Source organism: Labeo rohita, unplaced genomic scaffold, assembly GCF_022985175.1.
Source record: "Labeo rohita strain BAU-BD-2019 unplaced genomic scaffold, IGBB_LRoh.1.0 scaffold_787, whole genome shotgun sequence".
Taxonomy (NCBI): domain Eukaryota; kingdom Metazoa; phylum Chordata; class Actinopteri; order Cypriniformes; family Cyprinidae; genus Labeo; species Labeo rohita.
In genome coordinates, this window is record NW_026129730.1 from 18,201 (window position 1) to 34,494 (window position 16,294).

At 44.9% G+C, this 16,294-nt stretch overlaps 2 protein-coding genes across 2 annotated transcripts; both read left to right on the top strand.

Moving 5' to 3' along the window:
• The first annotated feature begins 1,254 nt into the window (after nt 1-1,254).
• Nucleotides 1,255-4,499, top strand: LOC127161953 (NACHT, LRR and PYD domains-containing protein 3-like). The gene is made up of 5 exons (XM_051104730.1): nt 1,255-1,380; nt 3,282-3,364; nt 3,502-3,615; nt 3,820-3,933; nt 4,046-4,499. Exons 2-5 carry the CDS (start codon nt 3,315-3,317, stop codon nt 4,497-4,499), a joined length of 732 nt encoding a protein of 243 aa, XP_050960687.1. The 5' UTR covers nt 1,255-1,380; nt 3,282-3,314.
• A 10-nt stretch (nt 4,500-4,509) lies between these two features.
• Nucleotides 4,510-13,313, top strand: LOC127161952 (protein NLRC3-like). The gene is made up of 3 exons (XM_051104729.1): nt 4,510-5,818; nt 12,762-12,909; nt 13,184-13,313. Exons 1-3 carry the CDS (start codon nt 4,510-4,512, stop codon nt 13,311-13,313), a joined length of 1,587 nt encoding a protein of 528 aa, XP_050960686.1.
• Nucleotides 13,314-16,294: the final 2,981 nt, after the last annotated feature.

Here is a 16,294-nt window from a genome sequence, read left to right on the forward strand (position 1 = left end):
AAGGATGCAATGCCTTTCAGGTTTAAACTGATGTTTTTAAATAAAACCCTGACTACCAAGAAGAATCAGGTGATGATGGCATTGAGGACATCCAACATGGCGAAGACATTACAGCCTGTGGACACCCAAGAGTAAAATAATGTCACATTACGACTACATTGCTTTGCATAGTGTTGGTGATCAGGTAGAAAAACTGTTTGTAGGCTATTATGATAGAGTGTTTGTCAATGGTGTGATTGTTCATTCCCAGGTAGACCACCATTCAAATAAGAGGAATTCAAGTGTAGTTTGTATAAAAACTGACAACACATTATTCTCTGTTAAAACATTCATGGTGACAGATGTAGGAAATGGCAGTACTTGTTATGCTATTGGTCGCTTTTTTGAGGAGGGGAAGCACAGATTTTCTGCTTGTGTTCAAAATCCTCTACACTTTCATCCAGTCAAGAAGGTGCTGTCTCACCTGACTGCTGTACATGACTCAGCAAATGAACACAAATGTTTGTACATACCTTTGGAACAGCACAGATCTCATTATATTAGGATTTTTCTTATTTTTATGAAGTAACTGTTTAATTTTTACTTGTCTGACATCAGTGACATCAGTTTTTGCAGCTCTGTCAAGCTTTGTTGAAAGTTTTTTTTTTTTATAATGCTAGTGGAGAACCCAGGTTTACATGTTTTAACTGTAGACATTCATTTATTACAGTTACAGAACGTCATGTTACTCTAACGTTTTTTTGTGAAGGTCTTCAATGTTGAAATTGATTCAAAACAACATAAACTTAAACACAGCAGAACAGATTTATGGGCTCACAATTGTGTGAGTCAAAAATAACACATCCAAGCTGCACTACAGACCTTACTACAGATCTTATGGAGTTTGTTGCCAACAAAATATGAAGAACACCATGTTTTCTGTTCTGTTTTAATCCATTTTTAACATTGAAAAGCTTCACAAAATTAAGTTAGAGCAACATAACATTATGACTGTTTGAGCAACAAATATTTAAGAATAATACTTACTAACTTTATGAAAATAATATTTACTTACTAATCATTTACTGATCATAATATTTACTTGTCATTTACTGATGGTATGATCATTTCATGATTTACATAAATGATTTCAGATAAACACTTGTGGCATGTAAAACATCACTTATTAATAATCTATAAATGTATATTAATGTTTAGTAAATTTTAATTAATCATTAACAAAACACTTTTAAATCAATTATAATTGATTATTTTTATTATACAGCAGGTTCCTCAGATCTTGTCCTGGAGGGCCAGCGTCCTGCAGAGTTTAGCTCCAACCCTAAACAAACACACCTGAGCAAACTCATCACAGTCTTCAGGATCATTAGAAAATCACAGGTAGGTGAGTTTGATCAGGATTTGAGCTAAACTCCTCCTGAACCAGTGTTACCAAAAATGTAATCAAAACAGTGTTTAGTCACTATCACATCCAGACTTTAAAAACTATCATGAGTTTTTTTTTTTTTTTTTTTTTCTTCCAAACAGGTTTTACAACCTTGGTGACTAAATGAAAGTGAAAGCAGATTGTTAAACATGCAACGTTTACACCTGGTCGTAAGATTTTAAGATTTTTTTCTACATTTAGAAAAACTGATCATTAAGCTTTTTTATTTGCTTATGTGGGAAGTTACATGTACATAATGGGAGACCAAGGACATTTGGAGAACTTGTCTAGTAGCCAAACATTTTGAACAAAACAAGTCTTCAGCTGTGGAGCACAAAGGCACTTCCTTATTCATGTAAGTAAGCAGAAAATACTAACTTAATCATGAAACACTCAAGCAATGTGATTAAATATGGACAAACAGAGATTATAATATTGTAAGATGTTTCACTCTAATATTCTATATAACTGATATAATGATCAGTGTAAATGAAAGTAGCCTCCTGTTGTCACAACCTACCCCATAGTTTTTTTTTTTAAAGGGTTGTTACACTGATTGTGTTACACTTACACTATAAGTAATATAAAATACAATAAATGAATTTTATATATTACTAATGCTTTCTCATGTCTTTACTAATTAGTGTAAGGAGAATATCTTACCTTTATGTTCTTTGAGCCAGATTCACTTCTACATTTATTAATAAATAAACCCATGACATTGTTTTTAGACTGTAACACTGGATTTTTCTTAGTTTGTTACACTATAAAATTCAAATGGAAATTTAATTTGCATAAAGCAAAGCTGACAGCCATCAAACCCTAACTCAGATTTTTTTGTATACAGGTATGTGCCAAAAAATTAGAATATCGAGGGAAAGTCCATTTATTTCAACAATTTGTTTCAAATAGTGAAACTTGTATGTTATATTAGTTCACTACACACCAAGTGAAATATTTCAAGCCTTTATTTGTTTCAATTTTGATGATTATGGATTAAAGATAAAAAAAAAAAACAAATCCAGTATTTCACAAAATTAGAATATTTCATGTGACCAATAAAAAAAGGATCTTAAACACATGTTGACCTTCTGAAAAGTGTGTTAATGTACTGTATTATGTCCTCAGTACTTTGTTGGGCCTCCTTTTGCACTAATTACAGCATCAAGGCGGTGTGGCATGGAGGCGATCAGCCTTTGACACAGTTGAGGTGTTATGGTAGCCCAAGCTGCTTTGATATTGGCCTTCAGCTCGTCTGCATTTCGGGGTCTCTGTTCCCTCATCTTCCTTTTGACAATTCTAATTTTTTGGCACATACCTGTATATTTAAAATGTGTTTATGACTCAGTGATCAAGCTGACTGATCAAGTAACATGAAGTGTAGGACTACATCTCTTCTATTGAAAGGACTGTAATATAGCAGTGGTAGAATTTATGCTGAACTTGATGTGTCACATAAATACAAGGTGTGCACTGTAAATATCACATTATATATGCTAAAAATCAAGTAGTGTCATTGTCCTGTTTTAGAATAAAATATCCAAATAAACATAAAACATTTGCCCATCAGTGTCTGTCATTGTACTGTCTATGTTGCTAAACCATTACCTATTGACCATCATTAACTAGTGAACTACAGCAATTGAATCATCTGTCTTGAAATTGAGTTGTGTCATGATGAGAATGGTATAAATGTATATGTAAATGTAGAGTTGATGTTTTGTTTATTTTATGCCGACAGAATTCATTCTTTGTAATACAAAACATCTTAAAATGTTTAATAGAATGATTTATAACAATATAATTTTGCTTAATTACTGTAGTTTTTGTGGTTGTTTGTCACTTCCATCTTCAGTCAGTGGTGAAGATCAAACTGTTCAGATCAATCATGGATGAAACACAAACATCTGGAGATGAAGATTTTATTCCAGGATGCAGGTACTTTGAGTAACACAAAGTTTTTCTCACATATAAATGAAACTAAAAGGTTTTTCTTTTTAATCAGGTCTTCTATTTTATCTTGTATTATATTAATATTATTCTCATGACAGAGGATTAAATCTATTATGTTTTAGCTCAGTTCATCAGAAGAGATCAGAACAAGAGCCCAGCTGTGTGTCTATGAAGAGTGACATGTCTATGGGTGAGCCAATAAAGTTTAACAGTGGAGATTCACAGTCTGGTCTCAGGTATGACATTTCTATAATATATGATTATAGTATGACATTTTATATTATCATATAATATCAAAGTTCAGCTCACAATTTTTGTATAAATACAGTGTATGAAATGATTAAAAAGTGCTTTTTAAAATGAATTTGATAACAATAAATGAATAGCTGATTTGTAACATACAGTAATTTAAATAATTAACTTGAATCTCTCTGTTTTAGTCCAGTTCAACAGAAGAGATCAGAAGCAGAGTCCAGCTGTGTGTCTATGAAGAGTGACACATCTGTGATTCAGCCATTAGATTTTAACAGTGGAGATACGCAGCCTGCTTTCAGGTATAACATTTCTGTAAGAGATATTATTTGAAGATGTGAAACAAAATATACAAAGCATTATGCTTATTCACTTTTCTTTTATTTATTTATTATTTATTTATTTATTGTACAGCCATGAAGTCCTCAACATATCTAGGTCAAATCTTAAGAAGAAGTTTGAGTGTCTGTATGAGGGAACAGCGACACAGGGAAACCCAACACTGCTGAATGAGATCTACACAGAGCTCTACATCACAGAGAGTGAGAGTGGAGAGATCAATAATGAGCATGAGGTGAGACAGATTGAGACACAATCCAGGAGAGCAGCAACAGAGGACACACCCATCAAATGCAATGACATCTTTAGACCTTTACCTGGACAAGACAAACCCATCAGAACTGTGCTGACAAAGGGAGTCGCTGGCATTGGAAAAACAGTCTCTGTGCAGAAGTTCATCCTGGACTGGGCTGAAGGGAAAGAGAATCAGGACGTCCAGCTCATATTTCCACTTCCTTTCAGAGAAATCAACTTGATGAAGGGCAAAAAAACTCAGTCTGTCAGGTCTCCTTCATATCTTTTTCCCTGAAACTAAAAAAATGAACATATCCTGTGATAAATATAAAGTGTTGTTTATCTTTGATGGTCTGGATGAGTGTCGTCTGTCTCTGGACTTTAAGAGCAAAGTGAAACTGTGTAAATTATCTGAATCAGCCTCAGTGGACGTGCTGCTGATGAACCTCATTGTGGGGAATCTGCTTCCCTCTGCTCTCATCTGGATCACCTCCAGACCAGCAGCAGCTGATCTCATTCCCTCTGAGTGTGTCCATCGAGTGACAGAGGTACGAGGCTTCAATGAGCCACAGAAGGAGGAATACTTCAGGAAGAAAATCAGTGAACAGAGTCTGGCCAACAGGATCATCTCACACCTGAAGTCATCAAGGAGCCTCTACATCATGTGTCACATCCCAGTGTTCTGCTGGATCTCAGCCGCTGTTCTAGAGAAGATGTTGAGTCAAGCAGAGAGTGGAGAGATTCCCAAGACTCTCACTCAAATGTACACACACTTCCTGATCCTTCAGACCAACATCAAACACGAGAAGGACTATGAGAAGAATGTGAATGAAGAAGACATGATCCTCAATCTAGGGAAACTGGCTTTTCAGCAGCTTGTGAAAGGCAACCTGATCTTCTATGATGAAGATCTGAGAGAGTGTGGCATTGATGTGACAGAAGCATCAGTGTATTCAGGATTGTGCACTCAGATCTTCAGAGAGGAGTTGGGCTTGTATCAGGGGAAAGTCTTCTGCTTTGTTCATCTGAGCCTTCAGGAACATCTAGCAGCTCTATATGCACACCTCTCCTTTACAATCAACAACATCAATATATTTGACCAAACCAAGCAAAGTCTGTTGTCTAAGATTTTTAACCAGAAGAAATATAATTCATTATCTGAGCTGCATCAGAGAGCTGTGAATGAGGCTTTACAGAGTAAGAATGGACATCTGGATCTTTTTCTGCGTTTCTTTCTGGGTCTCTCAGTGGAGTCCAATCAGACTCTCTTACAAAAACTACTGACACAAACAGGAAGCTGCTCCTACAACAAAATGGAAACAGTTGAGTACATCAAACAAAAGATCAGGAAGAATCACTCTTCAGAGAAATCCATCAATCTGTTTCACTGTCTGAATGAACTGGGTGATGATTCACTGATGCAGGAGATCCAACATTATCTGAAATCTGGAGAAATAAGAGAAACCAAACTCTCCTCTTCACAGTGGTCAGCTCTGGTTTATGTGTTGCTGACATCAGAGCAGAAGATGGATGTTTTTGATCTAAAACAGTTTATTGGAAAACAACATACAACAGATGAAGTTCTTCAGTATTTGTTACCTGTTAAAGGTTTTGGTAAGAACACTGAAAAAAATCTTATTTTAAAAACCAGATCAGGCACCACATGGTACAACCCTTAAACAGGCATGAGTGTGGCCGGTACAACGTCCTTCTAATATTTTAAGGAAAAAGACACAGAGCATCTAACAAAAAAAAGGATTATTTTATTCTTGTCTCGAAGTGGACTCAGCATTAATGTTTCATTCAGGGAAAAGTTTGTGGGATTACAATCCAATTAAATAAGGAAAACTGTAATGAAAACAAGACCAACACTGACTTAAATGGGTACAGCAAACAAAATAGGAAGTGGTAATAATAAAAAAAAAAAAAAAAGAAAGTTCTTCAGGGCATTAATGTCTAATCAGAAACCCAAATCACGAGCCCCACTTGACTTTAACTGTTGCAAGAAACGTCACAATTTTCTTATGGATGTACAAAACAACGGCAGTAGCTTGTATGTGCCTGATAAAACAGACAAAAACAAAAAGAAAACACAGCATGATCATATGAGAAATCTGTAGATCTTGCCACCTAAACACACCACCCATATTACACACCGTTCACATTTTAACCTCTTTTAAGCAAATTAATTAGCAATTAACAGTATACACAATATATATTGTACAATACTTTCTATACTTCACACGTGAACACGCTTTAGGAGAATAATATGAACCTCCCCTCTTAACAGCATAAAACACTACAATTAATGCATATTTCTTCTATACATGCAATATACTACATTATTTTACGTGATTACAGCGTTCAAAACATATTTTGAATTAGCTTACGCTCACTCTCCGTTGACGCAGGCCTAAATCCCTGTAACGTGAACACTGAGGTGGTGTAGAATCCAATTGCAGAAGTTTATTATAAACAACAGCAAACATACACGATGAAACAGGCAAAGGGTCAATAACCGGAGAAGCAGTCCAAAACGTAAACGTAATCCAAACAGCAGAGAGTTTAAACAGGCAGTGGGTCAAATACCAAGCAGACAGTCCATGAAAGCAACCGTAACAATAGGGAAATCCAGGGAGCGATAGTCAAAGGGCAGAAAAGGGTCAAACCTTGAAAACAGTCCAAACGTGCAAACAATCCAACAGGGGTAATCCGTGAAATCAAGAGTCCATAAACAAAGCAAGGTCGCAACAGGAAATCCAACAGAGTAATAATAAACGCTTGGTAAGGCAGGTGAAACTGGCAATACTTCGCGACGTGTGAGCACATGGTGAGTCCTTATATACTGCCAAACAGGAAGTGACAGTAGAAGCAGCAGAGGGAGCATGCAGGCAGTACTGGGGTGAAGGCTCCCTCTGCTGGCTTGGCGTTACAGAATCCCCCCCCCTAGGAGCGACTCCTGGCGCTCAAACAACAGTCCAGGTGGGTGGGGGAACAGAGGCAAAACAGGGGGTGGGATGGAGGGCCAGGTCCATGTAGAGCAGGTGGGCCTAGATCGTGGAGCAGGGACAGACAGTGAAGCACTGGAGGACCTGGACCATGGAGTAGTGGCAGACAGTGAAGCACAGGAGGACCTGGGCCATGGAGCAGTGGCAGACAGTGAAGCACTGGAGGACCTGGACCATGGAGTAGTGGCAGACAGTGAAGCACTGGAGGACCTGGGCCGTGGGGCTGTGGCAGACAGTAGAACCCTGGAGGTCCTGGGCCGCGGTGCTGTGGCAGACAGTAGAAACCTGGAGGACCTGGGCCGTGGAGCGACAGCAGACCGTGAAATACTGACGTGCCTGGGCCGCAGAGCAATGACAGACAGTGGAACACTGGAGGTCCTGGGCCGTGAAGCAGTAGCAGACCATGAAGTACTGGAAGGCCAGGGCCGTGGCACAATGGCAGAGTAGGGAACCATGGTGGGGCAGGCAGAGCAGACAGAACAGGAGGCCATAGCGAGGCAGGCAGAGCAGGCAGAGCAGGGAGCCGTGGCGAGGCAGGCAGAGCAGACAGAACAGGGGGCCATAGCGAGGCAGGTAGAGCAGGCAGAGCAGGAAGCCATGGCGAGGCAGGCAGAGCAGGCGTAGCAGGGAGCCATTGCAGGGCAGGCAGAGCGGTGTGCAAATGAATGATTTCTTTGGCCTTCTTGATAGCGACATGGCGGGCAGAGAGTTCATGATAGGACGCCGCCCCCATAGGAGGATCTACAGCTTGCGCTGACACCTCTGGGGGCATGGGCGCAGATGCTTGGGCAGGTGTGGCAGGGCAATTATAAATGGCCTTCATGGCCGTGACTGGACAGGCAGAGAGTCCGTGGGGAAACGCCGCCCTTGAGGAGATTCTGCAGCCGGAGCTGCCACTTCTGGGGGCATTGGCGCAGAGTCCTTAACAGAGGAGGCCTCTGACGTAGACTCGTGGACAGACGAGGCCTCTGGCGCAGACTTGTGGACAGGTGAGGCCTCTAGAGCAGACTCGTGGATAGACGAAGCTTCTGAAGCGGTCTCGTAGACAGACGAAGCTTCTGGAGCGGTTTCGTGGACAGGCGAGGCCTCCGGGGCAGACTCGTGGACCGGTGAGGCCTCGGGAGCAGACTTTTGGACAGAAGAGGCCTCTGGAGCACAGTATGCTGCCCACATACTGAGGATGGCTACGGCCATTACAGGCAGCACAGCAGCTAGTGGGGTGTCTGTTGACCTTGTGGGTGCTGATGTTATGGGCTTGTGGCTTGTGAATGTGGGCTGGGCTCTGGGTTCGTGGCTTGGGAGCGTGGGTTCTGCGTGGCTTGGGAGCGTGGGCTCTGCGTGGCTTGGGTTAGAAATGTTATAGGGGACCAGATGAGGATTTGGTAGGATAATAGCTTTTTGCCTTGAGTTAGGGAGGCCTGCCGTGGCCGGACTTGACTCAGGGAGGCCTGGCCTGCCGGGCCGGACTTGACTTGGGAAGAACAGCGGTGACTTGACCTGGCTCGTGCAGTCCAGCTGTGACTTGACTTGGCTTGTGAAGGTCAACTGTGACTTGACTTAGCTCAGGGACAATAGCAGCAACTTGACTTGGCTCATGAAGAACAACCGTGGCGTGGCTTAGCTCAGGGAAGACAGCAGCAATTTGACTTGGCTTGTGAAGATCTGCTGTAACCTGGCTTGACTCAGGAACAACATGGCTTGACTCAGGAACAACATGGCTTGACTCAGGAACAACATGGCTTGACTCGTGGGGAACAGCTGTGACTTGGCTTGACTCAGCTGTGACTTGGCTTGAGCTGTGAACTTGACTTGGCTTGACTGTGGGGAACAGCTGTGACTTGGCTTGACTCGTGGGGAACAGCTGTGACTTGGCTTGACTCATGGGGAACAACAGCTGTGACTGGCTGACTTGGGGAACAGCTTGATTCACTCGTGGGGAACAACAGCTGTGACTTGGCTTGACTCATGGGGAACAGCTGTGACTTGGCTTGACTTGAACAGCTGTTTGGCTTGACTTGACTCTGGAACAACAGCTTGACTCTGTTGCTTGGCTTGATTCATGGAGTGACTTTGACTTGACTCTGTTGCTTGACCGGACTCTGTTGCTTGACCGACTCTGTTGCTTGACCGGACTCTGTTGCTTGACTCTGACTTGTTGCTTGACCGGACTCTGTTGCTTGACCGGACTCTGTTGCTTGACCGGACTCTGTTGCTTGACCGACTCTGTTGCTTGACCGGACTCTGTTGCTTGACCGACTCTGTTGCTTGACCGGACTCTGTTGCTTGACCGGACTCTGTTGCTTGACCGGACTCTGACCGACTCTGCTTGACCGGACTCTGTTGCTTGACCGGACTCTGTTGCTTGACCGGACTCTGAAGCTTGACCGGACTCTGAAGCTTGGCCGGACTCTGAAGCTTGGCCGGACTCTGAAGCTTGGCCGGACCGGACTGTAGCTTGGCCGGACTCTGTAGCTTGGCCGGACGCTGTAGCTTGGCCGGACGCTGTAGCTTGGCCGGACGCTGTAGCTTGACTTGACCCTGGAACTGGACTTGACTTGGGAGCCTGACTGGACTTGGAAACTTGACTTGACCCTGGAACTCGACTTGACTTGGAAGCCTGACTGGACTTGGAAACTTGACTTGACCCTGGAACTCGACTGGACTTGGAAGCTTTTGACCCTTGATCAGCAGCTGTAGCTTGACTTAACACAGGAGCTTGACTTGACCTTGGAGCTTGACTTGACCTTGGAGCTTGACTTGACCTTGGAGCTTGACTTGACCTTGGAGCTTGACTTGACCTTGGAGCTTGACTTGACCTTGGAGCTTGACTTGACCCTGGAGCTTGACTTGACCCTGGAGCTGCAACTGTAGCTTGATTTGGTTCTGTAGCTTGGCTTGGTTCTGTAGCTTGACTTGGCACAGGAACAGTAGCTGCCATTTTAGCTGCCCATACAGCCAATAGGGGTGAGTCCAGTACATGGGCCATCATGAGGCATGGCTTGGAAACAGCGATTATTTTGTGGAGTGGCTCTGGAATGGTGGCCATCTTGTGAACAGGTTTGGGGATGGCGGCCTTTTTGTGGACTGGCTCTGGGATGGCGGCCATTTTGTGGACTGGCTCTGGAATGGCAGCCATCTTGTGAACAGGTTTGGGGATGGCGGCCATCTTGCGTGCAGACTCTGGTGTGGCGGCGGCCATCTTGCGTGCAGACTCTGGCGTGGCAGCGGCAATCTTGCGTGCAGACTCTGGCGTGGCGGCGGCCATCTTGCGTGCAGACTCTGGCGTGGCGGCGGCCATCTTGCGTGCAGACTCTGGCGTGGCGGCGGCCATCTTGCGTGCAGACTCTGGCGTGGCGGCGGCCATCTTGCGTGCAGACTCTGGCGTGGCGTGAGCAGGTCCTGGAGCGGCAGGCATGGCGTGAGCAGGCCCTGGAGCGGCAGGCATGGCGTGAGCAGGCCCTGGAGCGGCAGGCATGGCGTGAGCAGGCTTTGGCTTGGTGGATGTGGTGGTTACTGCGGGATTGCGGGGTCCCTCGTCCACAATCCCAACAGTGTATGGTGATCCGCTTAGGAGCAGAGCATGATCGATATATTCCTCCAGTGACCAACAAATTTTTCCCCCTGGCAGACGTGAACTAATGGGCTCGTTCAAACCAAAGCGAAAAAAGTCCTTAAGTGCCACATCATTAAAATCTACTTGATAACACAGTCCACAAAAATCCTCGACATACTCCTCTATGGACCGGTCGCCTTGACGAAGGCAGATGAGACGGGATACTGCTGGGTTCATGATTCTGGTTGTGTGTGCGCTGTAACTTCTGCTGGCTTCAGGGGAGGCGAAGTATTCTGTAACGTGAACACTGAGGTGGTGTAGAATCCAATTGCAGAAGTTTATTATAAACAACAGCAAACATACACGATGAAACAGGCAAAGGGTCAATAACCGGAGAAGCAGTCCAAAACGTAAACGTAATCCAAACAGCAGAGAGTTTAAACAGGCAGTGGGTCAAATACCAAGCAGACAGTCCATGAAAGCAACCGTAACAATAGGGAAATCCAGGGAGCGATAGTCAGGCAGAAAAGGGTCAAACCTTGAAAACAGTCCAAACGTGCAAACAATCCAACAGGGGTAATCCGTGAAATCAAGAGTCCATAAACAAAGCAAGGTCGCAACAGGAAATCCAACAGAGTAATAATAAACGCTTGGTAAGGCAGGTGAAACTGGCAATACTTCGCAGCAGCACATGGTGAGTCCTTATATACTGCCAAACAGGAAGTGACAGTAGAAGCAGCAGAGGGAGCATGCAGGCAGTACTGGGGTGAAGGCTCCTCTGCTGGCTTGGCGTTGCAATCCCCACCCAATCTGAAATCACCACGGGTCAGCAAAACTTAGATCCATAAAATCCTCCACTCGTTATATCCCCAACAGAAACCAGTTTTGAGTCCATAAACCGCTTGGATTATATCCAACTAACAGTTTTTATCAGCCGCTTCTACCCGTGCTTTCTCCATTGCTGTCTGACGCACTCTCATGCACGTACTCAAACTCTTCAGCGTGTTTAACTGCATTAGCGAGAAATCTTAAAGGGGAAAATTACCAGGAGAATTAAATACTGGACTACTCCTGCCCTGGTTACATGAGGAAGAATTTTTCATCCAATACTGTTATCATTTTCATAGTTGAGGTTGTTTGGAGTATGGGGGTCACATCACTTGGTTCAGATTTTCTGTGGTTGTTTTGTCAGTTTGACCTAAAGCCCACATGTACATCCATTGGGCTGGACATTTAGAAAATGTAGACAGTTGACATATATTAATCCAACGTTTTTTCTGCAAATGAAATACTACTGTTAGTATTAATTGTAAACATTGTCTAGAGATGTTGAAAATGAAAATTAAGTCATATGTTGTTCATGTTAATATTGTGAAATGTGAATATCCCCTGAAATACGTTGCCAGATAGGGTATAAAAACAGGATTATCCTCAATATTGACAATGAATGGTGTCACAAGGTAAACTGTTCCCCTGTTCTGGTTATTTCATTATTGTACATTCTGGGGTGATATGGGGTGGTGAGTGTGTGAGGGGTGGGGTGTTTTGATGGAGTTTGGTGTTCCCCCTTGATGGTTACGGGGGATGGCGAGGGGGCCTAAAAATCACAGAAAATACACAGTAATCACATAAAATACAAGAGGGAATCCCTTGATAAGAATTCTCTTGAAGGGTTGGGGTGGAGGGTGTTTGGAGATTTTAAATCACGCTGAGGTGAGCAGATCCCCCTTAATAGAAATCACATTTCAGGGCCAGGGACCCGTGGGAAGAGCCCTAAAGGCCCCCTGTGCACATTCCCCTTTCTATTTATTTTGTGTTCTATTTATTTGCTTGTAAAACTGATATTATTATATTTAGTTGACTACATTTTGCATTTGATCAAATAACATCAAACTCTACTGAATCATCCTCAGTTTCCCCTCTCTCCCAAAAACTGATGAGACATTGGTTGTGGTACATGACAAAACCAGGTTGTAGATGCTGTTGCTTTCTTCAGCATCCACTGAGTTTGAAACAGCATCTTTGTATAATTTAGCCAAGATACTCAATGCAGGTAATCTCTCAAGTAGGCCTTTCCAGAACACATCCAAATCCACCACTCCAGATGATGAAGGTCTGAGTGCTGCTGTGCCCAGACTTGCCACGTAAGAAGTTAGTTCATTTTGTGGCACATCACTGAATTGTGGAATTTGTAACACATTGTGATCCATGAATGCAGTGTTACAAGGTTCTAACACCTTGACCTCCTGAAGAAACTTTATGGCTGGTTGCCTATCTGCCATGTACTTGCTGAGTTTATCCTCTGCATTGCTTATGCTTGGCTAACTGTGACAAGAATCTGAGTCTTAATAGCAAATGGGAGTTCAAGGTTTGCAAAGTACTGTGCACATGCTTTATGCTGAAGCTCCCTATTGGCAGTGAAGCTGACATGCAGATCTTCCAGATAACTGAATATGTTGGTGGTCACTGGACGTCCACTCTGGAAGATGCTGAGAGGCTGGAGGATGACCTTGCATTTGTCAACCATGATGATCATCTGGGCATTTAGAGATTGAGCCAGATTTGTCTAAGCGTCTCATGAATTCTTACCACTGATGGCAGTGCACATCTGCCACACATCTGGGGATGAAAAATACACAATGAGAGTCAAAATGAGGTTAAGCATACAGTGTTCACACCAATGTTACATGTAATTAAAATTTGATCTATGATATTTTGAATTGTGTTTGTGTTACTGAAGGAAGTCTATGACAGGTCAACAAGAAATAATTTTACTTATACTTAATCTTGTACAGAGATTTGTATTAATTTCAGACCTACCTCAATTTCCAATTCTATGAACTCCTTTGTAGAGTCCTGATGAGGTTCATGATGTGGGCCATGTGTTTTATGTGCAAGGAGTGTGGGAATAATGACTGAAGTGCAGCAACAAAAGTCTTCTTAATGTAGGCACCGTTATCAGTGTCAAACACAATGATGTATTGATTAGCAATGCTTTATTCTTGTAGACACTATACAACAGCCAGGTGAAAGTATCTTGCCAAAAATGCACTTGCTGCTATTGGACCCACTTTTCCTTCCCTGCATTGCTGTAACAGATGTTTTATGAAAAATTTTATTACTGAAACAATCATTTAAAATCTAAAGGAAGGCCATTTACTTGTTCCCCTTCAGTCGTTTCACTACGACGTTACATATGGGAACTCACTTGAGAGTCCAATCATCTCTGAGCCTTATTCAAAAGGCCAATGAACATTCATGAACATTGGCGAGTGGTATTTGCATGGCAAGCCACTCCCCCGTACATACGGGTATATAAGATGGCGGCATGCAACCACTCATTCAGATTTTCGCTTCAGAGCCTCGTCACGAGCCAGAAGAAAGAAAAAAAAAAAAAAATATATATATATATATATATATATATATAAAAGAGTTCCTGTGAGTTTATGCTCTCTCTCCGCTGGCGTGCTGCCAGCACTAAAAGAGCTTTCTAAAAGAGCGCTTGGCAGCCGCCAGCGAGATCCTGCGGGCGGCCATTTTTACGGCCAGAAAAAGCCTTTGCTTTCCAGCGAGCTTCCCCCATTTGAGTGCACAGTTGTGCCGCGGTCCTCCCTGGGCAAACCGCGATCCTAAAAGAACTAATTTCTCACGGCCGTTGAGGGCATTTTTCCCGGGATGTCTCTCCGGCCGTGCGCTTCTCTATGTGGCAGTTTCCTCGCCAGTCTGGACGGACATGATCGTTGCCTCATGTGCCTGGGCCGAGAGCACACCGAGGCGGCGTTCACGGATGGTTCGTGCGTTCATTGCGAACGTATGTCCATGGCCGCGTTGAAGTACCGCCTCTCGTTTGCGAGAAGGCTCCCCTCGTCATCTTCCTGCGGTAAGTCGTTGAGCCGTCAAGGTTTTTCAGCTACCGCGGCTAGGCACTTGGGGGACTTGCAGGTGACTGTACAGAATGTTCCGTCGGCTAGCAAAGCCCCGCGGACTTCTGTATCACCACGCGGTCCCGTTGAGCTACCAAAGCAGTACACTTCCCCGCTCGCCGGGCCGAGTGTCTCCTTTGGTGCTCCCCAGGAGGTAGAGATGTCTGCTTCAGCATCAGAGGGGGAGTCGGAAGGTGAGGGGGACGTCTCGGCGGAGCAGCGCCCCTCCGCGGTCGCTGTCCCGTCCGAGGCGGACGCTGAACTTTCGGCTATGCTCCTCCGAGCTGCCAGGGAGATCAGTTTGGAGGTGCCTAAAACACCTCCGGCTGATCCCTCCCGGCTGGATGATTGGTATCTGAGGACGTCTTCCGCGGCAACGCCGCCCTCCCCCCCGGTACCTTTCTTCCCGGAGGTGCACGAGGAGCTGGTGAGGACGTGGCGGGCTCCACACTCATCTCGCCCACGCCCCAGCTCCTCTCCCCTCGCCACCCTCGACGGCGCGGCAGCCAAGGGTTATGTGGCGGTCCCCCAGGTTGAGCGCGCTGTCGCGGTGCATTTATGCCCGCGGGGCGCTGCCACCTGGCGGGATCGGCCCCATCTCCCATCCAGGGCGTGTAAGCTTTCGTCCGCTCTCACGGGCAGGGCTTATCACGCCGCTGGACAGGCTGCCACTGCCCTGCACGCCATGGCAACCCTGCAAGTATATCAAGCCAAGGCGTTGAAATATCTGCACGAGGGTGGTCTTGACCAAGGGGCGATGCAGGAACTCCGTGCCTCCACTGACTTCGCCCTCCGGGCAACGAAGGTGACAGTCCTTACTTCAGGTGACAGTCCTTACTTCATCGTGCCCAAAAAGAGCGGCGGGTTAAGACCCATCCTGGATCTTCGAGCCCTGAATCGGTCCCTTCTCAGGCTGCCGTTCAAGATGCTCACGACGAAGCGCATGTTAACATGCATTCGTCGCCAGGATTGGTTCGTAGCCATCGACCTGAAGGACGCGTACTTTCACGTCTCGATTCTACCTCGACACAGACCCTTCCTACGGTTTGCTTTCGAGGGTCGAGCGTATCAGTACAAAGTGCTTCCATTTGGCCTGTCCCTCTCTCCCCGTGTCTTTACGAAGGTCACGGAAGCTGCCTTATCCCCCCTCTGGCGGATGGGCATTCGCATTCTCAACTATCTCGACGACTGGCTTCTCATAGCTCACTCGCGAGATGTGTTGTGCGAACACAGGGACCTGGTGCTCCGGCACCTCAGCCATTTGGGCCCTCAGGTCAACCGAGAGAAGAGCAAACTCTCCCCAGTGCAGAGGATCTCTTTTCTCGGTGTGGAGCTGGACTCGGTCAACATGACAGCCCGCCTCACCAACGAGCGCGCGCAGTCAGTGCTGAATTGTCTGAACTCATTCAGACACAAAACAGCGGTTCCTCTCAAAACATTTCAGAGGCTCCTGGGGCATATGGCAGCTGCAGCCGCGGTGACGCCGCTGGGCTTGCTTCATATGAGACCGCTTCAGCACTGGTTACACGATCGAGTCCCGAGATGGGCATGGCACCGTGACACACTCCGGATTGGCGTTTCCCTGCAGTGTCGCCGCCTGTTCAGC